Source organism: Tachypleus tridentatus, chromosome 13 (genome assembly GCF_004210375.1).
Source record: "Tachypleus tridentatus isolate NWPU-2018 chromosome 13, ASM421037v1, whole genome shotgun sequence".
NCBI classification, from domain to species: Eukaryota; Metazoa; Arthropoda; class Merostomata; order Xiphosura; family Limulidae; genus Tachypleus; species Tachypleus tridentatus.
The window spans coordinates 69,905,881-69,933,599 of record NC_134837.1 but is presented as its reverse complement, the minus strand read 5'-3'; the positions used below and the strand labels follow the sequence as shown (position 1 = coordinate 69,933,599).

General features: G+C 35.9%; 2 protein-coding genes and 1 long non-coding RNA gene across 5 annotated transcripts in view; 2 read left to right on the top strand and 1 right to left on the bottom strand.

Moving 5' to 3' along the window:
- Positions 1-27,719, bottom strand: part of LOC143237289 (neurobeachin-like) — a 210,664-nt gene that overhangs the window by 50,797 nt on the left and 132,148 nt on the right. For 2 of the 3 annotated variants that reach the window (XR_013019973.1, XM_076476364.1), the window contains exon 37: positions 3,932-4,049. Coding sequence is in view for 2 of the 3 variants with exons in the window: in XM_076476364.1 (XP_076332479.1) it covers positions 3,932-4,049 (118 nt within the window). In the remaining variant the exon portion in view is untranslated. Of the gene's footprint in view, positions 1-3,931; positions 4,050-11,028; positions 12,376-27,719 lie in introns of those variants that run through there. The other variant, XM_076476365.1, reaches the window with a different exon arrangement.
- LOC143237291 (protein mab-21-like 2) lies at positions 14,719-16,389 on the top strand. Its single transcript, XM_076476370.1, has one exon. The coding sequence runs from the start codon at positions 14,824-14,826 to the stop codon at positions 15,919-15,921; it is 1,098 nt and encodes a 365-aa protein (XP_076332485.1). The 5' UTR covers positions 14,719-14,823; the 3' UTR covers positions 15,922-16,389.
- On the top strand, positions 25,784-27,658 carry LOC143237375 (uncharacterized). Its single transcript, XR_013020041.1, has 2 exons — positions 25,784-26,804; positions 27,114-27,658. It is a non-coding gene; the product is annotated as an uncharacterized LOC143237375 (long non-coding RNA).

The window sequence follows — 27,719 nt, the reverse complement described above, 5'->3', positions numbered from 1 at the left end:
GCAAGTTTGGCCACCCCTGGTATAGTACATGTGTTAACTAACTCTATAGAATAAAGATATAGTATATACTTGTGTACTTGTCAACAAACTAACTTTATAGAATAAATATTTACTACATACTTTACTTTTGTACTTGTTAACAAACTAACTTAATATGATAAAGGTATGGTGAATATTTATTAAAAATTAACTTTGTGGAACAAAGGTATAGTATATAGTTCCACATTTACCAACTGAGGTTTCGTTAAGAATTCAAGGTTTAATGCTGATTGTTACACTTATTACTCTTCAAGACAAAACGTGCTTTATGATGTAGCTCGCTAAACCTTGGTTTATGACTCCTAATAAAACGTAACAAGTGTAAAACGTTATCTCATTTGTTGATTCTGTTTATCATTATTCAACGTGCTGATTTGTTGGTATGTTTATTTCTTGGATTTCGCGCAAAGCTAGGTGAGAATTATCTGCGCTAGCCGTTCCTAATTTAGCAGTGCCAGACTAGAGGGAATGTAGCTAGTCATCACTACCCACCATCAACTCCTGGACTACTGTTCTACCAACGAATAGTGGGATTGAGCGCAATATTATAACGCCACAACGGTTGAAAGGGCGAGCACGTTTGATGCGACGGGGATTCGAATCCGCAGCCCTCAAATTACGCATAGAACCCCCTTATCAGCTTGCCATGCCGGGCCGTTTGACATGTTGACTTACTCGATAAAGTTGCCAGTGATTTTGAAAATGTCATTGACACACAAACGCGAATTCTAACTACACACAAACAACTAGGCACATCTGCTCGTTTGTTACCTTGGTTAAAAAACTCCCATTGGTTTAATTTCTTAAGTTGTGTTAACAAGTAGTGTTCTATGTAAAACCTATATTTCCCTCAACTCTAGAAGAGTGCGAAGTATTTTCCGTTCACGGTGCAATGGAAGGACTTAAGTAAGGGGGAAAAACAGCGACAACTGTCAGTTATCTTTGGAATCTGGTGCAGTTGGTGTTCCTTGTCAAAACGGTGATGCAACGGATCATCAGATGCGTCAGGCAAAAGAACGCTCTTTCTTTCAGTTCCCCATATCTTTATATCTTGCCTCGCGAGTGGACTTCATTGGTCGGTCTCTCGAACCAACATCACTTTGTTTTTCAAAACTAAGTTTGAGAGAACGAAAACGCAGTCAGGACGACGGTTTAGGGAGAATTTCTTGTATTAGTAATAAATAGATAGACGGAGAAATTCAAAAGAGTATTTTAAGAAATACAGTTAATAATAAAGTATGACAATAAAGAGCGTCCACCTTTGAGCCCGTGGACTAAATTTAAATATTACTAGCGAACCCGTGACACATGTTTACAGGTGTAGTATAACTTAATACCCGCAACTACTATTCTACATATCAATGTAATTATCATTGCTGTTATTATCCAAACTGAAGTTCTTTAACCAAATTACGAACGGTAATAAGTAAGCATAGTTATTTATGTACTCTAATGAAAACAATGCCAAGTTTTGGGGCCGCTTTCGGAAAAATCCCAATAAAATTGTTCACGAAATACCTGGGTTCCCTAAGGGGTGGGGCGAAATCTTTAGCCCCGCAGAATTGTTTGTTTGTTTTTTTAATTTCGCACAAAGCTACTCGAGGGCTATCTGTGCTAGCCATCCATAATTTAGCAGTGTAAGACTAGAGGGAAGGCAGCTAATCATCACCACCCACCGCCAACTCTTGGCTACTTTTTTACCAATGAATAGTGGGATTGACCGTAACATTATAACGCCCCCACGGCTGAAACGGAGAGCATGTTTGGCGCGACGGGGATGCGAACCCGCGATCCTCGGATCAAGAGTCGCACGCCTTAACACGCTTGGCCATGCCGGACCAGCCCCGCAGAAACCTCGGGACCAAAACGATTTTTCGGTACCAGTTGGAAGTCGGTGAGACCAGAGGTTTAGGATGAGTTACATGACACACATTGAACCTCACTGTCCAGATTGCATGAAAATATATTAACTTTCTCGACCCCACTGATCTCCACATTAGAACGTGTATTAACACACGATTGGTTTTATGTTACTATACTTATGAACCACGTTAATATATAAACACCGTCATTTCACGTCTTAGAATATCTTATTTTATTTAATGTCTTCAAAATAAAAGACGCATTCTACAACAAATAGGTTGTCTGGTACCCACGTGGGATCAGTACCGCACCAGCGTTTTGGTTCCCTCTCTTTTAAAACATCTGGAATCAATATTAGACATACCTACGACATTTCAATTCAGAATAGATATACGTGGACTACTACTGCGCACGTAATGTTTCAATTTCCTCACATACCAAAAACTCTCTCTTCACAGTTTAGAAACCGGATATACCATTTCTGTTGCCGTGACACACCCACAACTATACAAACATATGGGTGCCACAAGTTCAACACATTAAATAGGGGTGAAACTAATTTCCACTTCACACTATTCTGTAGGAAGCCAAATTAAGACATCAAGATAAGGCTTAATGGAGGATACGGCCTAGGGAGGTCGGGGTAATTACTTAGCTGAGAGCTCGGTGTTACGTTGAATCAGATTGAAACGCGGGAATGTCCTTCACTTGTACCCGTGACAAATTTCAAACTCTCCGCGTCAACTTGAGTTTTAGGTGATGCCGAAACCCGAAAAAACAGCGCAAGGTGATGGTTTCATACCGGAAATTTCTCCTGTAGTACCGCGGCTACATCAGAGATTGGTACCGTGGAGAAGAATCATGGTCAGCTATTACACGTCAAATTAATCACACGAGTTTCGTATCAAAGTTTAGTTCTTCTTTATTGGCATTTGGGTATAAAGACCCATGAGGGTCAAGTTCTTTTGACCTCTTCCTTCGTCCACATTACGTTGATAAACATTTGAGGTAAATGTGTCCATAAATACTACATGAGGGCCATAGTAAACCGCACTTACTGAAGCCCATCTCAGGGCAATGTCCATGTATTATCTAAACATACAAGTGTGTAAAGGTACTAACCTATTTTTAACAGTTCCATAATACTTTACACTTTCATTAGTTACAAACTTAAATAAAAAGTATTAACATAAATACCAAACAACGTTTTTTTAAATTAAGTCTGAAAACTAATGTGGGCATCAGACTAGTAACTTGGTGGCCTGTTTTTATTTCTTATACATATATTCAATGAGGAAAGGTGCTCAGGACAATATCACAATATATGCAGTACATGTCTAGTTCATATAGTAAGTCAGTTTTTCTCCGATTTGTATCAAAATAGTTTAGTGTACTATATAGGAGTCTATCTGTTACTATTTCTGTGTTCCAGTATTTGTGTACAAAACCAGAGGAAATTGTTCTATGGGCTTTATATGTTGTTGTGAGTAATGTGGTTTGTAGTTTGGTTTGTACGAGTTTTGGTGTTACGTTTTTCCATGCTGGGCTGAATAGTCATTCACAGATCGAATGTGGGTTTTGTAGATTTTTATTGGATTGTCGACTGTTGTTCCATTGTTTTTACCTGTTAAATTCCTACCATACTTTGTACTTCGTCAAATTTTGGTTCTAATATTATTTAAGTGGTGAATTAATGTTAATTTGGCGGATGTAACAGTCCGCAGAAGTTCATATATCAGGTTGTTCTGTGTTTGGGTAAATACCACTAGTTGGGTTTTTGTTGTATTTATTTTAATTATGTATTTTTGGCAATGTTCACTTATTCTGTTTAAATGTGATTTAGTTGTTGGTTTTCGTTCATTTATTTTGAAATTCGCGCTAAGCTACGCTACAAATATCAGTGTCAGACTGGGGGAAGACAGCTAGTCTTCACCACCCACCGCCCCACTTTTTACACAGAGATTCAAGTTACACACACAAACAAACACTACTTTCTACATAGACAATGAAGAGATGATAGGGAACTTACTACGAGAGGCAAGAAATATCTCCAAAGCAACGTTCTGTAGAAGGTAACGACGTGTAAAAACTGCTCGAGTTTCGGAGAAGTGCCATTTTCCGTGAAGATGGTCACAGTATTTTAATACCTTCGAAAGAAAACCGAATTCAGTTATTTTTCATCATTAAGCCACATAATAAACTGTGCTACATGATGCACAAATATTTTTATGGCATTTTAAAAACAATTCTATCATATCTAACATACACAAAATACACTTATCTATAATGCAATATAACCACAGTACACACAACTGAAGATCTTACCAATACTGACAATATTTAAACCTCATTATTGTATATAATTACCACAGTACACACTAGATAAGATCTTACCCTACTGACAATATTTAAACCTCATTATTGTATATAATAACTACAGTACATACAAGTCAAGATCTTACTCGCACTGACTATATTTAAACCTCATTATTGTGTATAATAACCACAGTACACACTAGTAAAGATCTTACCAATACTGACTATATTTAAACTCCACTATAGTATATTCCTTGCACTCTGAAGTTTTTGTAAGTTTACCTAAAACCGTGTCCATTTTACATAACCTAGCTGGGTTATTTTGGTTTCTTTGATTGTTCAGAAATAAACTATTACTGGCTACTTGTGCTCTGCCCTCCACGGGTGTCAACAACAGCAGGCTTCTTGAGGTAGGTGCGAGTCCGCAGACACTCCGCTGCGCCACTGGGGGGCGGTAGAACACATTAATTTCAAGGTGGGAAGCCAATAGTTAAACAACGACAATAAATCAACTTATAATTAGTATTCTATCGATTAATACACTTGTGTCTATCGCATACGTAGCATCATGAAAGTGGGAAATGTGCAGCTCGTGTAATATGTTGCTTAGGAATCAGCAGTTTCCTTTATAGTCTTTGAGGACTATTTATTCACATCCATATGTATTTATATGTGTAAAAACTGCTGGAATGGATAGAGAAAACTTATGCAGAGAACGTTGATCGCTCCTCTGCATAAGAGTTTTCTCTACAAGTGGGTTTTCTCGTCATCACGGATCATCCATATGTATTGAGTGGGTTAACATTCTCACGATGGATAATTACATGAAGAATGTCTTATTAAAGTTTTATTTTGTCAACTTTTGATATCAATAAAACTATGTAGTTAAATTAATGATTACTGGGTACATTTATTTAAGCAAATGCATTACTAGCACTGATGAAATCAAAGAACTAGCCGGTTTGTTATAACTGCGATAAGCTTGCTTGTTTGTTTCGAATTAAGCACAAAGCTACACAATGGGCTATCTGCGCTCTGCCTACCACGAGTGTCGAAACTCGGTTTCTAGCGGTGTGAGTCGAGAGACATGCTGCTGAGCTACTGCGGGGCACTGTATTAAGTACCGTCACAACATACGAACTCTCTCCTCAACTTAAACACGTATTCCCTACAGACTATTTATTGGCACGTAAGTGTTTTACGAACAATCACAATAGTACGAGGATATACGTAGTACTGGGGAGACGAATTGGCCAGACGCACTGGCCTTGAAAACCACTTACTAACGAGTCTGTGACGTAAGTGAGACTAGCTAGCTATCAATTGCTTTGTTTCATAAACCTCACAAAGTTTGTAGCTACTCAGATTTCAACAGGAACAAGCTGTATGGGAGAGAGAGGATATCATAATAGAAGCTGTTCAAATAGGGGGAAGATACTGTAATAGAACAAAATAGAGTGGAATAAAACTAGAAAAAAAAAGAACTGATACATTTATACGTTGAAAAGAATACCTGAAACTATTCCATCCATAAAAAGGAAAAAATATATCTATAGAGAGAAGTATTCAATTTATACAATGAAATATTACATTCATACATACAGAGAAATGTTCTGTCCATATAAAGAAATAACACATCCATACAGAAAAGTATTTCAAATATGACGAGAAACCCACTTGTAGAGAAAAAATACATATATAAAAGCGGCTGGTTTGAGTTGAGAAAAATTTTATGTAGAATTATTTCATCCATACAATGAAATAATACGTCCATACTTTCAGTGAAATGTTCTGTATAAAGTGTTTCATCCGTTCAATCAGTGAAATGTTCTGTATAAAGTTACATCCGTTCAATCAGTGAAATGTTCTGTATAAAGTTACATCCGTTCAATCAGTGAAATGTTCTGTATAAAAGTTACACTCGTTCAATCAGTGAAATGTTCTGTATAAAGTTACATCCGTTCAATCAGTGAAATGTTCTGTATAAAGTTACATCCGTTCAATCAGTGAAATGTTCTGTATAAAGTTACATCCGTTCAATCAGTGAAATGTTCTGTATAAAGTTACATTCGTTCAATCAGTGAAATGTTCTGTATAAAGTTACATCCGTTCAATCAGTGAAATGTTCTGTATAAAGTTACATTCGTTCAATCAGTGAAAGGTTCTGTATGAAGTTACATCCGTTCAATCAGTGAAATGTTCTGTATAAAGTGTTTGATCCGTACAGCTCTATGAACCTGTTAACGTATTGAGCTTGTTGAGATCATGGTCTACTCTTAGACAGCTTAGGATGAAGTATATTGATTAAACTAGATATAGGTTAATATCGTTGGTTTAAAACAATTCTCAGTACTGGTGTTAGTAGATGTACTACCACAGATCGTGATCAGTGTTTTCTTTCAAAAGTAAATAAAACCAAACTTAATAGTAACAAATATTTTTTTCTGGCTTTTGAAGTTCAAATGTTCTGCTGTGTTGTAGCCAACATAGTGGTAACGCTTCTTGTGATTCATGGCATGCGCATCTTTTATTGATGTCACGACAGTACATACTTTAACAATAAGCGCCTCTTGTGTGACGCCATTTCAGTGTCGACTGACTGACAGACAACATACTCCTGTATAGTGAAGCGAACGAATAAAACCGTTCGGCTCCTTTCGGGAAAAAATATTTGAAGGTCTTTAATTTCAAGTTATAAGAAATAATAATGAAACACCAACTACCTGGTTTTCTTGGCTGTGTTAAAGTTTGAATACAGATATTATATTAATTAAAAATGCCGTGATGAGTAATGTAAAAAGAACTGATCCAGTGGAAGGTTTTCAAGATAACAAGCAATTATTAAAGAGTTGTAATCCTACCTTATTATCCACACCATAGCGATGAATAAGCAACACTAATTGTACCTTGAGGGGCGGCTTCTGTCAATGGATTGAACCTAATTCTGTTCCCTCGGAAAGTCAGCGTGTCAAAAATGACATTTCGCTAACTTTCTACGCAACAAAAGACCTAGCTTTTAAAGTTTTGCAAAGCTATACACAGGGGATTTCAGTCAGCCAATCAGTTGTTTAAAGCGGATAGATTTATCGAACACAAACATACTTCTATAGCCCACATAAACTCAAAATTGGCAAAATCTAAATCACACGTTAAATTTAGTTACTATGTATCCATATGAATAACTTTTTGGTTTAAACAGTATTGGTGTATAAAAGACATTTTAATACTAGTAATAAATGACCTAGTTTGTGTTTGTGTGTAAAGCAAAACGTCGAGCATCCAATTAAAGAAAAATAAATTCGGTGTTATAAGGTCGTTCACTTCTAGCACCAATATATTGGCATCTGCGCTATTACATATTACATTTCACAAGATGGCGCATACAGTAATCCTGTACATAAATCACATGTACACTATTTATACTGTATGGGGATTGTGATACCAAATGCTATAATGAGTCCAGTCAACACAAGATATCTCAATTGTTTTCTACTCAGGAATACGTCCTCTGTAACGTATCTCAAATGTTTTCTACTCAGGATTACACCCACTGTAACGTATCTTAACTGTTTTCTACTCAGGAATACACCCACTGTAACGTATCTTAACTGTTTTCTACTCAGGAATACGCCCACTGTAACGTATCTTAACTGTTTTCTATTCAGGAATACGCCCACTGTAACGTGCCTCAGCTGTAACAAAGTCTTTGTGAATAAAATGGTACGGCACAAAACGGATGTCTTCCAAATTGTAAATTGTCCAATAAACGATGAATGATAATTATTAATGTGGCATTTGTTGTTTTCATGTGTCCATAAAGACCGTCGATAAACAGTGTTATGACAAGTTTGACATTTGTTGATGACACTTTGTAGAATGGACAGCAACTGCCTGTTGTGAAGACAAAAGTGAAGAGGACGACGTTTCGAAAGTCTTTCGCCTTACATATTTTACACTTGTGTCTCCACAACAGGCAGTTGCCGTCCATTCTACAAAGTGTCATCATGAATACTCTGCCTAAACAATCTATGAAATAATTGACATTTGTTGTTTTCATGTGGTCGTAAAGACCGTTGATAAAGAGTGTTACGAGGAGTTTTACATTTGTTGTTTCAAGTGTCCATGAAAACCGTTAATAAATAGTGCTATGACGAGTCTAACATTTGTTGTTTTCATGTGTCTTGTCAAATGCAAACTTGATCATAAGTGTAGTTCGGGTCATTACCACTAACGCTCGGTTTTAACGATCATCCAGATAAATAGTTTTACTTTCATACAAATTCTACATCCAAGAAATGCAACAACGGGAATTAGACCATGGTTCTATAAGTATCACACGACAAATTAGCACAATTTATATTACAGACGACACCATTTTCTTTTCAACTTTTCAGGGCTTTGTTACTACACGATTCATTAAGTTTTTTGACTTGTTATAAACGACATATTCCCAATTATCAAACAAATGGAATATCTTTCATTGCATTTAACGTCGGTTCCAATTTAAAATGATTGGATACTTTTATTTGTTTTGTGACAGTTAAAAGCATGTTTGTTCTGCAATTCAACAGCTTGTTTATACCGTGTGTTTAATGTGATTCAACTATGTTTACACCAAGTGTTTACCGTGATTCAACTTTATGTTTACACAGTGTTTACCGTGATTCAACAATGTTTATACCAAGTGTTTACCGTGATTCAACAATGTTTATACCAAGTGTTTACCGTGATTCAACATTATGTTTACACCAAGTGTTTACTGTGATTCAACAATGTTTATACAGTGTGTTTACTGTGATTCAATTAGTTGTTTATACCGTGTTTTAACGTGATTTAACGTAAGGGTTATACCGCATGTTTATCGTGATTCAACTTTATGTTTATACCAAATGTTTACACGCCTCCTATACACGTTATTCTACAGTAGTTATCTTATTTCAATACACTTCGTGTGACTGATTTTCGGTATATCGGATCACTCATTAATTTCAGGAACTGGGTGGTATGTTGGTAATAAAATACAACTACTCATCTTAAGGAACTGGGTGATATGTTAGTACTTAAACACTACAACCCCTCTCCAAGAACTGGGTGGTATGTTAATAATTAAAGATCAATATTCATCATCATGAACTAGATGGTACGTTATTAATTAAACATCACTACTCATCTTCATGAACTGAATGGTATGTTAATAATTATACACGAGTACTCATCACCTCGAAATGAATATGTTAATAATTAAACATCAGTACTCATCATCATGAAGTAGTTGGTATGTTAATAATTAAACATCAGTACTCATCATCATGAAGTAGTTGGTATGTTAATAATTAAATATCAGTACTCATCATCATGAAGTAGTTGGTATGCTAATAATTAAACATCAGTACTCATCATCATGAAGTAGTTGGTATGTTAATAATTAAACATCAGTACTCATCATCATGAACTAGAGTTGGTATGTTAATAATCTAAATATCATGTACTCATCATCATGAAGTACTCATGGTATGTTAATAATTAAACATCAGTACTCATCATCATGAACTAGTTGGTACGTTAATAATTAAACATCAGTACTCATCATCATGAACTAGGTGGTATGTTAATAATTAAATATCAGTACTCATCATCATGAAGTAGTTGGTATGTTAATAATTAAATATCAGTACTCATCATCATGAAGTAGTTGGTATGCTAATAATTAAACATCAGTACTCATCATCATGAAGTAGTTGGTATGTTAATAATTAAACATCAGTACTCATCATCATGAAGTAGTTGGTATGCTAATAATTAAATATCAGTACTCATCATCATGAAGTAGTTGGTATGTTAATAATTAAACATCAGTACTCATCATCATGAACTAGATGGTACGTTATTAATTGAACATCACTACTCATCTTCATGAACTGGGTGGTATGTTAATAATTAAACATCAGTACTCATCATCATGAACCAGATGGTACGTTATTAATTAAACATCACTAGTCATCATCATGAACCAGATGGTACGTTATTAATTAAACATCAGTACTCATCATCATGAAGTAGATGGTATGTTAATAATTAAATATCAGTACTCATCATCATGAAGTAGTTGGTATGCTAATAATTAAACATCACTACTCATCATCATGAAGTAGTTGGTATGTTAATAATTAAATATCACTACTCATCATCATGAAGTAGTTGGTATGTTAATAATTAAATATCAGTACTCATCATCATGAAGTAGATGGTATGTTAATAATTAAACATCACTAGTCATCTTCATGAACTAGATGTTACGTTATTAATTGAACATCACTACTCATCTTCATGAACTGGGTGGTATGTTAATAATTAAACATCACTAGTCATCTGGCTGAACACAATAAATTACAGAGTATTTTGAAGCCATGAAGAAAGGAGACAAAATTTTTGTTGTTTCTTAAGAGCCTCAAACAAAAGAAGACAAATTATAAATAGATCAGAGAGTGTCTAAAAGACAAGAAGCAAAATTCGATCCGCAAGTCACGTTTTCACAAGCTATCTTTAGTACAGGCACAAACAGAGACTGGTGATGCCCATCTCACTCGAAAGGAATATACATATATATGTGAACATGAAACTTGCACGCGCTAATTAGGCATATTTCTTGGTCTGGTTCATGTAGGATGCTATTAACACAATAACAATAGTGGCTTGAGTGGATCACAATAACCCATTACAAATACACTTGATTCATGTCCATAATTTGTTACTGTAATAAACATTTTTATAATATATATATACATACATACATACACACATTACACGTTTCTACACATAGATGGTCCGATCCACGTGTCAGGTCAAAATCTTAATGAATTCAATAAAACAATATACACCAAACCATTTAAACAGAAGAATGAAAACAGCAAGCGTTCTAACCTGTATACCAACACTACACTATTACATGTGGTCCTTTCTGAAACTGCTACTCTTCTAACGCACATACCAACACTATATTATTCTATGTTGTCCCTTCTAAAAATGCTACTCTTCTAACGTATATACCAACACTGTATTATTTATTGTATGTGGTCCTTTCTGAAACCGCTACTTTTCTAACTTACATATCAACGATATATTATTGTGTGTTGTCCTTTCTGAGCTACTCTTCTAACGTACATACTAATGTTATTGTATGTTGTCCTTTCTGAAAACAACAATAATATCCATATATATAACATAGCAAGATATTTCTAACATAACTTAACACTACACAGTTACAATACCCTACAGGAAACAGGCCCATGTTTCTACGTTAATAGAAAGGCACTTACAAAAATGCTTGCATTAAATAACTTTCATTATGATTTATTTTCTAAACATCCTTTGAAAATCTGTAAATTTATCTATATTTTCTATGGTTCAGATTAATTCAAACACTTCAGATCGAAACGTTTCATTAACAAACCGAAACGTTCTAGACGGAATTTAACTGAAAGTCAGCAGTGTTTTAATTACTTTAAAGTGATAACAACCAGACTGACACACATAGTAACCAGAATGTGTAAATACCGAATCTGCATATGCTGGTGAGACACAAACAGACTGTCTGGATATCGAATCTACATAAACTGGTGAGCCAAGCCACCTATAGACTGTAACATTTAACTACAACCTCGGTAAATTTTTAGTGTGGGCATTTTCTAAACATGTAACATCGGACGGCTTCTTTTTCAGACTCTTTTAACTTTAAATCTATTATTAATTAACTATATGACCAGTTTTTATGTAATCTTCCTCTTCACAGAAGTCCCAACAACTGAAGCCTGCAAGATAGCTTTAGAACTTTATATCCAAGACCACAACCCACTGATACACACCCCCAGCAACCAATTAGCAGCTATTACAGAATTCACTACCACCAAAATTAACTTTATGTTCAGTGACCAAAACTACCTACAAATAAATGGCTTAAGTATGGGGAATCCCATGTCACCAGTTCTAGTCAACATTTTTATGACACAGATTGAATCTCAACCGATCAATTCAACCTTACACCCATCACTACACTGGTACAGGTATGTTGATGATACAGTTGCTGGATTCCCATCTACAGAACACACACTTAGTTTTTCTCAATCGCGTTAACTCGATATATCCCAACATTAGGTTCACCTGTGAACAGAAAAAAAATTAACTATATAACATTTCTAAACCTCAAGATCATTAGAACTGATACACAATTCAAAACAGAAATCCACAGAAAAATCACCCATACTGGATTATACATTCCTTGGGACCCAGCACATGAAACAAAACAAAAACTCAACATACTAAGAAACCAAATAAACACAGACACAAATCTATGTTTACCTGATAAAATTAACGATGAAATCAACAAAATAAAACAATACTTCATCAACATCAACAAATTTCCTCCAAAAACCGTGTAAAAAATTACACGCACACAACTAGACCAACAACAAACAAACAACAGTAAATCCCAAGATATAACAAAGTACAAAACCTGATACTGTTGCATACCATATGTTCCTGATATCAGCGAAAAAAATAACTAACATTTGGAAAAACGTAAAACACAACATTCCAGTAAACACAAAATTTATTCAAAAACCAGGTACAAAACTAACGTCCATACTATATAAAAACTACACTGCCAAACACAACACCAACAAAATTTATAAAAAAAAAAAACAATGCAACAATTGCCACAACTTCTATATTGGAGAAACGAGCAGAGAAATGGAAAATAGATACAAAGAACAAAAACACCTATGCACGTTTTTCAACAGTACAAATCAAATAAATAAGTTGGGAAACAAATATAAATAAACGCAAAATCGAAGAAGCCCTACTTTTATAACAACTAAAACCAAAATTAAACCAATATAAAGGAACACGTTTATACTTATACTAGTTAATAACCTAACGTCTTACTGCAACGTCTCCCTACAACCCTGTACCCATTTACACTTTTGTCCTAAGACGTGCACCCAGTAAAAGTCGGCTGCATATTCTGTTTGTTAACCTGCAGATGACCTAAGAAGGTTGAAACATTGTTCTCTGCTTATCAACAAAAGTGTTAATACCCATACCAGCCATTCTGATACATTTTTATTTTAAGTGAGTTTCTCGGCTTCAAGACTGTATGAATACCAAATCTACATATACTGGTTTAACACACAGACTGTGTAAATACCAAATCTACATATACTGGTGACACACAGAGACTGTATGAATACCAAATCTAAATATACTGGTGACACACAGACTGTATGAATACCAAATCTACATGTACTGGTGACACACACAGACTGTATGAATACCAAATCTACATGTACTGGTGACACACACAGACTGTATGAATACCAAATCTACATATACTGGTGACACACACAGACTGTATGAATACCAAATCTACATATACTGGCAAGACTTAACTGCATATTATTCACACGTAAGAATTGTTATTGCTACAACATAATAAAATATTTTTAATGGCAATGGTATCTTTCCTTGAAACAGTGCAATAACAAAGATAAAAACACAAACAATTTTGTAAACAGTTTGATTATTTTATATGTCAACAAATATTACATTACGATGTAACTGATGTTTTAGACAGACTGGCCACGTGTGATTTGCTGTCGAGGGAATAAAGTCTTGAATTCAATACAGTAAATGTACCTGATTTTGTTTCACAGCTAACCGTATACACTAGCTATGTGTGCTTTGCCGTCTCATGGATCAAACTTCGAATTATAAAAGTTTGTATGAACTATGGCAAAAGTCACAAGCAAAACTTTACTTTGTCAGGTTTACAAAGGTTTCTCGTGGGGAGAAATGTAACCATGTGTTACATAAAACATGCACACAAATGTGTTCTACACTACAATTCTAACAATACTCTTCGTTGTTTGGTAGTAGTAATACGCATCATACGAATTGGGATTATAAAGGTATGTACCATTTTTCGGCATAGGTGTTTTGGGTTTTTTTCTACTAATACACTTGTTTACTTACAGTCCAAAAACCTCATGCTCAAACACAGCCACTGTTAAAGTTCTGACCAAATAATAATCTTTTAGTCACCAACAGGATGGCTGTTGATATTAATTCTTAGATGTACACGAACTTTAAATATTCTAAATGAAAACAACTTACTCCGACTTTATTTCCACGTTAACATCCCTTGAGTATTACTCCACCCCCAAGAGATTTGGAAGGAGGGGCCTGTAATATGGTTAATAGTTTCATATGTCCACTTTCTAATGATTCCACGAAAAGATAAAGCTAGAATAAATTACATTCATTGCTACATACAAACAAATATGAATTATGAAACACGCACGATTTGTTCCCTTCATATTTTGCGTCACTAAAACCCTTGTGACGGTTTATGTGTCACTCTAAGAGCCTCATTGGTGTACATTTCCAAGAGGTGGGACAAGCGGTATGCACGTGCCACTAAACTGGGCGTATATTCGTGCAGTGAGTTTAAAACTGCGAGGAAAGTTAGTATCACGACTGGCGTGGATTACAAAGGTGCCTATCGGTTATTGGTGCGAGTCCTAGTTATGGTTTCTTGGTGATCAAAGCGAGATGTTGGTGCCGTCTGATATGATGGCAACTCAGTCGAAGCTGTTATACCAGCTGAACAAGTTCTACGGGGAACGGGTGCAAGCCCGTAAAGCAGCCATCTCCAAGACGGTACGGGATGTCTGTAAGGTGGTGCAGGACGTGTTGAAGGAGGTCGAAGTGCAGGAACCTCGTTTCATCTCGTCACTGAACGAGGGAAATGGTAGGTTCGAGGGTCTGGACGTACTGTCACCCACCGAGTTCGAGGTCGTCCTCTACCTCAATCAGATGGGGGTATTTAACTTCGTGGACGACGGTACACTTCCAGGCTGTGCCGTTCTCAAGCTTAGTGACGGCAGGAAACGATCCATGTCTCTGTGGGTGGAGTTCATCACGGCTTCAGGTTACCTGTCCGCTCGCAAGATACGTAGTCGCTTTCAAACACTCGTTGCTCAAGCGTGCGATAAGAGCAGCTATCGTGACGTGGTCAAGATGGTAGCTGACACTAGTGAGGTCAAACTACGTATCAGAGAACGGTACGTCGTCCAAATCACTCCTTCATTCCGATGTAGCGGACTGTGGCCTCGTTCGGCTGCCCACTGGCCGATACCCCATATTTCCTGGCCAATCCCGAACTTAGTGACAGAAGTGAAGGCAGAAGGGTTTGACCTACTGTCGAAGGATTGTGTTACTCTTCAGGGAAAGCAATCTGCAATGGAAGGGGACGCTTGGGTACTAAACTTTTCAGAGGCCGAGGACAGACTGCTGGCCGGTGGATGCCGGAAGAAATGCCTGAGCATCTTGAAGACGCTGCGGGACCGCCACTTAGACCTTCCGGGCAATCCCGTCACCAATTACCACATCAAGACCCTGCTGCTGTACGAATGTGAAAAACACCCCCGGGAACTGGAATGGGACGAAATCTGTCTGGGGTATCGGCTAAACGGAATCCTCCTACAACTGATATCTTGTCTGCAGTGTCGCCGATGCCCGCATTACTTCTTGCCTCATCTGGACCTGTTCAAAGGGAAGTCCGTCACCACGTTGGAGAACGCTGCTAAACAGTGTTGGCGTCTTGTACGGGAGCTTCTAACGGACAGCCGCTCTTTGGAGAAACTCTAAGCAGGACTCCGAAATATTTTGACCAGTAAGTAGCCTCGGGTTGGTCAGTGTAAAATAGATGAGCTTCAAGAGCGAGGTACGTGCTTTAATCTATTCATCAACAGTTCTAACGAACTGAATTATGACAAACTTGTGTTACCAGGTATGATCCACATAAAGCCTACTGCTCTTTGGAATAACAACCTGTGTATATGAAGTCAACAATGTTTTGTTTATCCACCACTGTATAACATTTCGAAGAACGCTGTTTGGTTGGCGTTATGATACCAATATCTATAACAAACATACATGACAAGTTTTTAAAATGTTGTCTCAAAAAGTTGAAAGAACTAAGGAAACGATTTGTTTGTTTTACTTCCTTGGATATACACCCATCTTATGTGTCGAATGATATCTGTTTTATGTTATATTTGATGTACAGTTAAACATTACTGTATATAGAAATAAAGAAAATGATTGTTTATTTAATAATCTGTTGTTTTCTGGTTACAAATGTTATCAACAACTGGAGAACTGTATTATTAGCGCAACTTAATGGAGGGCTAAAAAGATGATTTATAAACAAAGGACTTGTTGTTATCGCGATACGTTTCTTGTTGTGGTAGAAAGTTCATTAATTCTTCGAACAACAATGTATAAATCACGAAAGATATGCAAGCTAAAATAATCTATCATACCAGACCTGAATCCGAAGTATGTACGATGGAAGTTGTATTTTGTATTACAGCAATACGTAGGTAGAAGTTGTGTTTAGCATCGTTTTGGGGACTACAAGGCAGGGATCAAAACAGACAGACATTAAGTGACACGAGGTATTCCAGTATTACGAAGTACAGAATCCTTTAAGAAGCAAGTATCAAACACAATATACAACAGTATGGTTTGTTTCATTGTTGCTAAATGAAAAGCTACGCAACATGTGGTATGTCCATCACGGGTATCGATACAAGTTCTCAGACATACCGTTGCGTAACGTAGAATACAAAAACATTTGAAGATTTCAGAAAACCGAATTTCTCTTAGAAACTACAGATATGAAACAAGTATCCGAATATCAGAAACAAACAGCGATTACATATATGAAAATTGAGTGTAAGATTTTAGAACTGTGATAAACCAATGTACAGTGTTTGTTGATACCAGAAACGGGTTCGCTATCTCTCTAACTGACCGATAAAATGGAAGCACATTTAGCTGTTCTGTTTGTTTTTGCGAATTACCGTGAATTGCCAATGTGGTCGTGACGGACCGCTTGTTGAAAAACAAACTTTTAAAACTTATTACATTAATACAAAGGTATTCATAATGCTAGAAGTCGCAACACTTACAAGTCCTTACAACTGCACCTACTGACGTAAGGTCTAACACATCAACTAAGACAATAGTCTTAATATCTGATAGAGAAGTCGATGTCCAGTTCTACGATGGACTATCTTACTTAAAACGTTGGTCAAACAGTTGGCTTTAGTTTATAGTTTTCACTCTTGGTCAGTTTTCGCTTATCACAGTCTTTTCCAGTTAAAGTTTCAAATGACTGAAGCAGTCTCTAGTTTTTATTTATTTCAACACTGGAATTTTGCGCTCCATTAGCTAAGCACATGCCATAAGACATTAAAATGTCATGTGACCTCAGTATTCCACAAATTAGTTTTTCAGTTACGTCACTCGCCCGTAGATGTGAACAACGTGTCGTACGCTGAGCTCAGAAATTGTTAATTCCATGAACAATGGTTTCAAACACAGTCTGAAGCAGTTAGGTTGTGACATATAAAACAATTACATCTGTAATATACGTTTGTAATAACGTATGGTTGGATGGTGTTCACTATGCACCACATAAAAAAATTCGATATTATACTAGTAAAAAATGGCATGAATAATCATATATTGAAAGCTGGTACTTTCTGGTTTTGTCCCGACTTCACAGAGACTAGGATATCAATATGACCCGAACTGAACAATCCTATATTGAACACTAGTACTATCTGGTTTTGTTCTGACTTTACAGAGACTAAGGTAAAAACATGACCCGAGCTGAACAATCCAAGATTCAACGCTAGTACTATCTGGTTTTGTCCAACTTTACAAAGACTACGAAAAAAATGACCCGAATTGCAAAATCCTAGACTGAACGCCAGTACTATCTGGTTTTGTCCCGACTTTATAGAGACTTGGGTAAAAACATGACCCCAACTGAAAAATCATGACTTGAACGCCAGTATTTTCGGGTTTTCTTCTAACTTTACAAAGACTAGGGACAAAACATGACTCGAACTGAATAATCCTAGAGTGAACGTCAGTACTATCTGGTTTTGTCCAACTTTACAGAGACTTGGGTAAAAACATGACCCAGACTGAACAATCCTACATTAAACAGTAGAACTATCTGGTTTTGTCCCGACTTTACAGAGACTTGGGTAAAAACATGACCCCAACTGAAAAATCATGACTTGAACGCCAGTATTTTCTGGTTTTCTCCCAACTTTACAAAGACTAGGGACAAAACATGACTCGAACTGAATAATCCTAGAGTGAACGTTAGTACTATCTGGTTTTGTCCAACTTTATAGAGACTTGGGTAAAACATGAACAATCCTATATTAAACAGACTGAACAATCCCCAGACTGATATATAAACAGTATAACCATCTGGTTTTGTCCCGACTTTACAGAGACTTGGGTAAAAACATGACCCCAAATGAAAAATCATGACCCCAACTGAAAAATCATGACTTGAACGCCATCTGTATTTCCAACTTTATAGAGACTTGGGTAAAACATGGACTTTCTCCCACTTGAACTTTAAAAGACTAGGGACAAAACATGACTCGAACTGAATAATCCTAGAGTGAACGTTAGTACTATCTGGTTTTGTCCAACTTTACAGAGACTTGGGTAAAAACATGACCCGGACTGAACAATCGTATATTAAACAGTAGAACTATCTGGTTTTGTCCCGACTTTACAGAGACTTGGGTAAAAATGACTTGAACGTCAATATTTTCTGGCTTTCTCCCAACTTTACAAACACTGACCCGTTAGTACAAATGAAAATCATGACTTGAACGCCAGTATTTAATTGGCTTTCTCCCAACTTTAAAAAGACTAGGGACAAAACATGACTCGAACTGAATAATCCTAAAGTGAACGTTAGTACTATCTGGTTTTGTCCAACTTTACAGAGACTTGGGTAAAAACATGACCCGGACTGAACAATCGTATATTAAACTGTAGAACTATCTGGTTTTGTCCCGACTTTATAGAGACTTGGGTGAAAACATGACTTGAACGTCAATATTTTCTGGCTTTCTCCCAACTTTACAAAGACTAGGGACAAAACATGACTCGAACTGAATAATCCTAGAGTGAACGTTAGTACTATCTGGTTTTGTCCAACTTTATAGAGACTAGGGACAAAACATGACCCCAAATGAAAAATCCTAGATTGAACACTAGTACTATCTGGTTTTGTCCCGACTTTACAGAGACTACGAAAAAACATGACCCAAACTGAACAATCCAAGATTGAACGCTAGTACTTTCTGGTTTTGTCAGGACTTTACAGAGACTAAGGTAAAACCCATGTCCGAACTGAACAATCCTAGATTAAATGCTAGTACTATCTGATTTTGTCACGACTTTACAGAGACTAGGGAGAAAACATGACCCGAACTGAACAATCCTAGATTTAACGTTTGTACTTTCTGGTAAAGACATGTTATTAAAGTATTGCTAATATAAAGATATGTTATTCAACTATAGCTGATACAAATACTTGTTACTAAACTAAAGCTGATATAAAGATGTGTTATTAAAGTACAGACGATATAAAGATATGTTATTAAACAAAGGTTGACGTAAAGATACGTTACTGAAGTCGAAATAAATATATGTTATTAAACTATAGCTGATATAAAAGATATGTTACTACACTATAGCTAATATAAAGATATGTTAATAAACTAAAGCTGATATAAAAATATCATTACACTAAAGCTAATATAAAGATACGTTATTAAAACTAAAGCTAGTGTAAAGATATGTTACTAAAACTGAAGCTGGTGTAAAGATATGTTACTAAAACTAAAGCTGGTGTAAAGATACGTTACCGAAACTAAAGCTGGTTTAAAGATACGTTATTAAAACTAAAGTTGATGGTATTAAATAGAATCCTATAAATTAACCCTTTATAAAACTCCTACACCTTATTTTACCATCGATACTTCTTGACCCTACGTGTTTTTTTGACATAACGAATGAAACCAACATTCTATTTTTCATTATAGACAGAGTTTCTTTAATAGTTGAAACACGTCGTTAAAACTTAAAATATTTTCCAAAAGAAAGTGAACTACTTTTCTAAACAACCTCAAAAGAAACACAGAAAATTTACAATTTTTTTTTAAATAATTCATCATAAACAAAATATGATTACGAACCTTCTATAAGATCTAACGTTGTTTGTTACACGAAGTACGGGGATGTAGAGACAGAATCACGGGAATTATTCCACAGAACGTTTTACCGCTTTTCCTACGAGATACAGTCGTACCACTATATACCGAGCAGGTTTCTTGTTTCCCTCGCCATGGACTCACAAATAATGGATTAACATGGAATAAGCTTTGGCTTTATCTCTCCTCTAATGGTTTTTAGTGAGTGGTCCACATACAACAGATACTTAACTTGAACAAAAATTCGACCGTTCTCTTTACATTCATCAAACATGAGTATGTCCACCAAGGCTTTTTCGAAGATTAAAACACATACATATATAATCACCTAAGCCAGTGCAATTTCAGTAATACAAATAATGCACACAGCGGCAAACCTAATACAGTAGGGATACGAACCAGGTTTTTTCTTCCCTCTCTCACTTACGATTGGACAATAAAACTCTAGTATTATAAGGTTTTCCACATAGTTTAGGAATCACTTGTCTTCTTCATCTAATACTCATCTTTATCCAAACGTAACGTCAATATATATATATATATTTAATCATTTATAACACATAAATTATTGGCCTCTTCTCACAGTCACGTATTCAAAATGGCAACTGACAGAAGATGAAATATGGTCTTAATATGCGTTACACATGTGTAACGAAATATAAACAGCCTATGCGTTAGACACGTTTAAATAAATGCAACCAGCCTATTCTAAATGCACACAACGCAAGTTTAGAAAGTTTCATCACGAAAGTTTTCTCGGCTTATATTTAATACTAGAAACATCCTGAAAAACCAAGAACGCAAGTTAAACATTGGCATTCAACTGAATACCATAAATAGCTTATATACTATGTCACTGTCATTAAACAGTGAACAATGTTATATAACTGTCATTAAACAGCCTTTCTAAACACTGCCATATAACTTTCATAAACAGAAAGTGTAACAACTGTATAAGCAGCGTTAGATACCACACAAGATATTACAAAAGAGAGGAAAAAAAAACTATTGTAAACTATGTTACCGTGATTAAACTTTATGTTTATACCAAGTGTTTACCGTGATTCAACAACGTTTATACAGTGTTTGTGTGATTCAATTTGTTTATACCGTGTTTCAACGTGATTCAACTTTATGTTTATACCAAATGTGTACACGCCTCCTATACACACGTTATTCTACAGTAGTTATCTTATTTCAATACACTTCGTGTGACTGATTTTCGGTATATCGGATCACTCATTAATTTCAGGAACTGGGTGGTATGTTGGTAATAAAACACAACTACTCATCTTAAGGAACTGGGTGATATGTTAGTACTTAAACACTACAACCCCTCTCCAAGAACTGGGTGGTATGTTAATAATTAAAGATCAATATTCATCATCATGAACTAGATGGTATGTTATTAATTAAACATCACTACTCAACTCAGGTAAACAACCTGAATAGCCTGAGAGGGGGTGCGTTTATCTACGTGGTGTACAAATGGGGTTCATAGGTGGGGTTTAGAACGTTCCCAGAAGTTCACCCAGGCATGATGAGCTCTTTAAGGTCTCAAAACATGAACCTGGAATCGGGGTTTTTGTTCATAACCAGCAAGGACAAACACAGCGAATGCCTATAAATGGTTTATTTTCGGGTACAGAACCTCATCCCACCCCTACCCTAGGGTAGTAATGAAAGGAACTGGTGAATAATGGAGGAACTTGATACCTTACTTTTGTGTACAAAATATTACCACTTTGAAATACGTCATTAGAATAATTACTTAACATATCATTCAAGGCTTAACTTGAGAATGTAGGTAATAGTTTATATATAAGCCTAAAAATGTTTATGAAAATAAATATTACTGACGTTAAGGATGACACACAGTATTGAAACTGAAACAAATACTGTAGATGTGTCACGGTATCCCAATGTATCAGACATGACATGTACTGTATTGCGTAGACATGCTGGGATTTATAAAGCTGACACAGTGTAGATATATCTACATACTGTAGAGTGTAGAGTGTCAGGATAAATAAATTTGACACAGTACACACATTTCAGACATATTAAACATGGAACATTCTGTAAAATTTTGACATGTTAGTGTTAGTAGAGTTGACACAGTATAGATGTGTCAGATATATCAAACGTGGCACATACCGCAGAATGTATACATGTTAGGGTTAATAAAGTTGGCAAAGGGTAGACATGCAAGACATGTTAGGGTTAATAAAGTTAATATAGTGTAGATAAACAAGACTTACTGCAAACAAGTAAAAAAAACAACTCCAAGTTGACACGTACTGTAAATAAGTCACTGAAACTAAATTTGACCAGTAGTACATCTTAAATAAAAACCTTTAGGGTTACCAAAGTTATAACGTCATAATGTTAACTACCGTAATACTTGTGACGACACTTCTTTACTGTACCTTAAAAGTTCTCGAAGACAAACAGTGATGTACTCTCGTGTTGCCATACATAAAACTTTAAACGTTTCGTCATACAAATAAATGCGAACCACAACGTCTTTCTTTTAATAACCATCATGTTAACACCGTGCTGTAGCATACTAGTTTAGTAACTGGGACTGTTCTCTGCAATAAAGGAGTCTCGTTAACTGTGAAACTAACTCGAAACACTGACGAGAAATCACATTCTCGTCGTGTTTAAAACGTGATCATTACCAAGGTTTGTCATTTAAGATAAAAATTGAACTATTACAGAGGGAAGTGTGAGACACTGTTTGGTCTTTTGGGCGTCAGGCTTTGTCTACTTACAGGTCATTTCATGGAAGATGTCACTTCAAAACACATATTCCCTTTTAGCCGAGTCCTACCTAAACACAGACACTGTCACAGACACACACACACACACATATATATATATATATATATATAAAGTCTTTCCAATTAAAAGTACAACTTCTCACAACTGTGGGAAATAAAGAAAGCGATTTCGTGGCATATACGCAAGCAGAATGATACGAGCTTGTAAAAAGATTATTTCCCGACATGGCCCGCAGTCTTCTAAATGCACACAACTAGAACAAGAAAAATTCCGATGACGGACAGATAACGTCAGACACTAGGAGACAGCTAGACAGGACAATACATCAGCAGCCTGACCTGGCTGTTAGTGGGTTAATACCTGCAACTCACGGGACTCGTTTAAATGATAAAATCACCGCTAGGGGCAATCAGGTCGTTGTCATCTGGCCTTGGTTTCAATCTCAAATAAATTGTCAGCTTGTGTGAGAACTGAAACGTAACTTCTAATGATGGCAGCGAACCACGCTCACTGGTTCCCTCAAAGAGACAATTAAACTGTGGTTTTAATAATGGACAAAATTGACATTTTCAACGAACGGCCAAAGGGCGGCTTCTGGATTTAAAAGTTAAGAACCAACGTTTAAAATGATTATACTGCGGTGATAGAGGAAGTAGATACGCACAGGTATTCTATGATATAAATCACAACTTGTAGAGATTGGAAAAACCCGATATGTTTAATTCTCAAACAATCACCACAGGCTTAAACTTTCGAAAACATGTAATTATGTGACACATTAAAAAAAGAATGTACAGTACAAAAACAACGATTTTTCAAGTTTTCACAACACAGAAAAAAAGGCTGAAATAGAAGCGATTAACAACACAGATGTAAGTTTAAGAACAATCTCTGTATTACTGTATCTCAAAACGGGTGGTATGGGTATTAACACCTATCGATAAGGAGATAACAATGTTTCGACCTTCCTTGGCCATCTTCAGGTTAAGAAAGAGAGAGTTTGCAAGCGACCGTTGCCGGACAGGTCTTAGGGGCGAGAGTATAAACGGGTATGGGATTGTAGGGGGTGTTGCAGTTGGATGTTAGGTTATTAATTAGTTGTTCTCTCCTCATCAAAAGAAGTGTTAATACCGATACTAGCCGTTCTCAGATACGTTTTTATATCAAGTGGGTTTCTCGTCATCAAGAATCTCTGTACGAGAAACAAATGCAGTTTGAAACAAATTTCAATGAACAAAGAAAGGTTGAAATACGGGTTTTCCACCAATAAAATACATAGTCTACATAAAGATAGGAGCTGTAACACCAAATCTCACGAGATAATAAAATTTCTTCGTTGAAGTCATTAAGACTGGTTTGTTTTGAGTTTCGCTCAAAGCTACAGGGTGCTATCTCCGAAAGGTGTCCCTAATTTGGCATTGAAAGGCAATTAATCAGCATTACCCACCACCGACTCAGGGGCTGCTCTTTTACAAATGAATAGTAGAACAGGCCGTTCAATTATAACGCCACACAGCTGAAAGTCCGAGCATGTTTGGTGGGACGGGGATTCGAACCGCAACCCTCAGATTCGGAGCCAAGCATCCTAACCACTTTGCCATACCGGGCTATCGAGACTGGAATACAGACTTGTCATCAGAACTTAAAAGTGACAACACCTTTCACGGTACAGAGAAGGACAGGAATATGGATCTTTCAATATGAATGTTAAGTACTTTGTTTGTTTGTTGTACTGAAAAACGCAGAATTGACCATCAGGGCTACGTCCTCCATAGAAATCGAACCCAGAATTACAATAATACTTGTCATGAAGCTTACTATTTACGTCACCAATGATTTTAATAGTTCTAATTCTGATCGCTGGCTTTACTATGATAAAAGTTCTGAAACGCTGGAAGGGCAGTGCAACATATATGCTAAGCAATATTTAGTTTATTTATTCATACGTATTTAGTGTACAGCGATTTCTAATATTGGACCAAATATTAATTCAAGTTTATTGTTTTTCTTTTTTCGGTTGGACAAAATGAGTGCCCTCTTATTTCCTACGACTAGGATATAAAACATTTAGAAGTTGCCAACTTATTGTTTACCAATTACAAAGAGTAGAGTCCAAGGTGGTGACACATTATCACAACTACTCCCGTTACCTTCCAAATGTTACAAAGATAAAAAAATGTAACAACCCACATTTATGAAACAGTCGCTATTCTGGTTTTCGATGAATGTGTCAAGATATTGGGCAAATGTAGTAGAAACATGTTATACAGTTCTAACATTATAATAATTATTATAAACCCGGGAATGCCAAAAAAAATTAATTAAAAACAAAAATTTCGAATTTTCCTCAAATTCCATCATCAGCGTTAATATCTCAAAAAATTAGTTCATAATATCGAAATACAGAAAACAACATTAGCACTGAGCGAGTTTTTGTATTGAACAGAAAGTTTAGAAAGAACAAATTTAAACGTGAACAACATACACGTGTTTAAATAAATAACATTTACAAGAGAAGCCATTGGAAAGAATGACGTAAATACAACTACATACACTGTGTCTGTAAAATAGTAATTAATCTGAAGTGAAACGCTGAAACTTCGGAATTCATTACAATCAATGACAACAGGGAGGAGTTGATGTTATTTAGTGTTGGGTGATCTCTGAAAATGGAAAGGCATTGTTAATAGAGTTTGTAATCTGTGGTTCTGGAGTTGAGGATTTCAAAGGTGTTTTTAATATTTATTATAAAATGTATACCCTTTTATTTTGCAATGATTCTGCGCTAAAATATTTAAACATTTAAAAGTCCTAGAACATTTAAAACGAAGATTCAGTTCATTAAGAATATTTAAACATTCATAAAACCAAACGTAGAAATAAACTTATTAACACTTATTTCAAACTATTTTAAATTACTCCAAATCGAAACACATTTAATCCATGTCTGTCAAAAGTAGTCCTAAGCTTTAATGGTCTTAAGCCTAACTGTTAGGCCTTATATAAATTTAACATACGTTAGCTTATTTAACATCGATTAGTATTATCAATTTATCTTAAAATGTCTAAGCGCTATATTGCTTTGATCGTCTCTTATTCCTATATTAAAATGGTGCACTTTCAATTGCGCATGTTTTATGATACTGATGAAACTCGCAAGAGATGTGTGTCGCAGGTCACGTGCTATAAAATACTTACAAGAAAATACTACTTACTTCAACTGTGCAAATAAATATAATAAAAAAACAATAAAATTACGCAAGCTGTTTCGTAATTTATTACGAGCACCATGTGACACAGAAGAAAATCTGAAAGCTTATAACATCAAAATATTGGGTTTCAATACAGATAGCTCATTGTGTAACTTTGTACTTCACAGCAAACAATACCTGGATAAGACATTTCCATTCGCTTATGGACTTTTGAATTACAAACACACGAGAACTCAGTCAGCTGAAGAGACAAGTATTCGTTATCACAATTCAGGGTATATAATTAACTACTAATGAGGTCAATAGGGTATTAATAACAAAAGAATGAAACGAAACTATCTAACGTTCTTCATACGGTGTTTGTTTCTTAAGAAACCCTCAACTAGTAGATTTAAGACATGAAACAGTTTGGACCATTAAACGTTTAAAGGTAAGTACTGAATGTATTTTCCTTTTTACAACACCGATATAACATTTTACGTTCACTGCTGTGAAAGGTTTCACTCTATCTGTTGTCGAGTTCATTGTTGTCTTTCAAAATTTACCGCGCATAATAGAAGGTTTTGTACAGTTTGACAAAAAGTTTAAAAAAACAACAACATTTATACCACACCTATATTACTTATAATTTAACCAACATTTTGCTTTTTCGGCTACCTCTTTGATGTTAGAATAAGCGAAACGTTGGTTAAAATATATAGAAAGAGTAATGGTAGTTTCCTCTGTGTTTTTCTTATAGCAAAGCCACATCTGACTATCTGCTGAGTCCACCGAGGGGAATCGAACTCCTGATTTCAGCGTTGCAAGTTCGTAGACTTACCGCTGTACTAGAGGAGGGCTAGTTTCCTCTAAGCTTTTCATCAGAATTCTCACACTCTATCACTACAGAAAAGATACATAGAACAGATCCAATTACATGTGGATTTGAAAATATGAAAAGATGATACTCGAGATAGGGGTGACCAACAGAAAAACAGTAACACTTTGTTTAAATATTCTTTACATCGCATCGAAGACCTTGAATTTTTACACAACACGGACGCTTAACTCCACCGAAGGGGCCCAGCAGGGGCAGTTTTTATCTTACGAAGTAGGTCTCAGCGACAGAAGTCAAGAGGGGCTTATCACAAAAGAGATCACAACCACAAGAACTGGCTACCCATGGGCGAGCAAGATGACACACGATTGTCACCCAAGTCAAAACAACATGGCAACTTGCCCTGAATAATAACGGTATAATAACTTAACAAATTAATTAAATAAACAGTTACGTAGTTAATCAAAGCTTGAATTATTGTGTCCTTGTTCAGATGACACTTTTATAACGGACCTTTCTGAGACATGA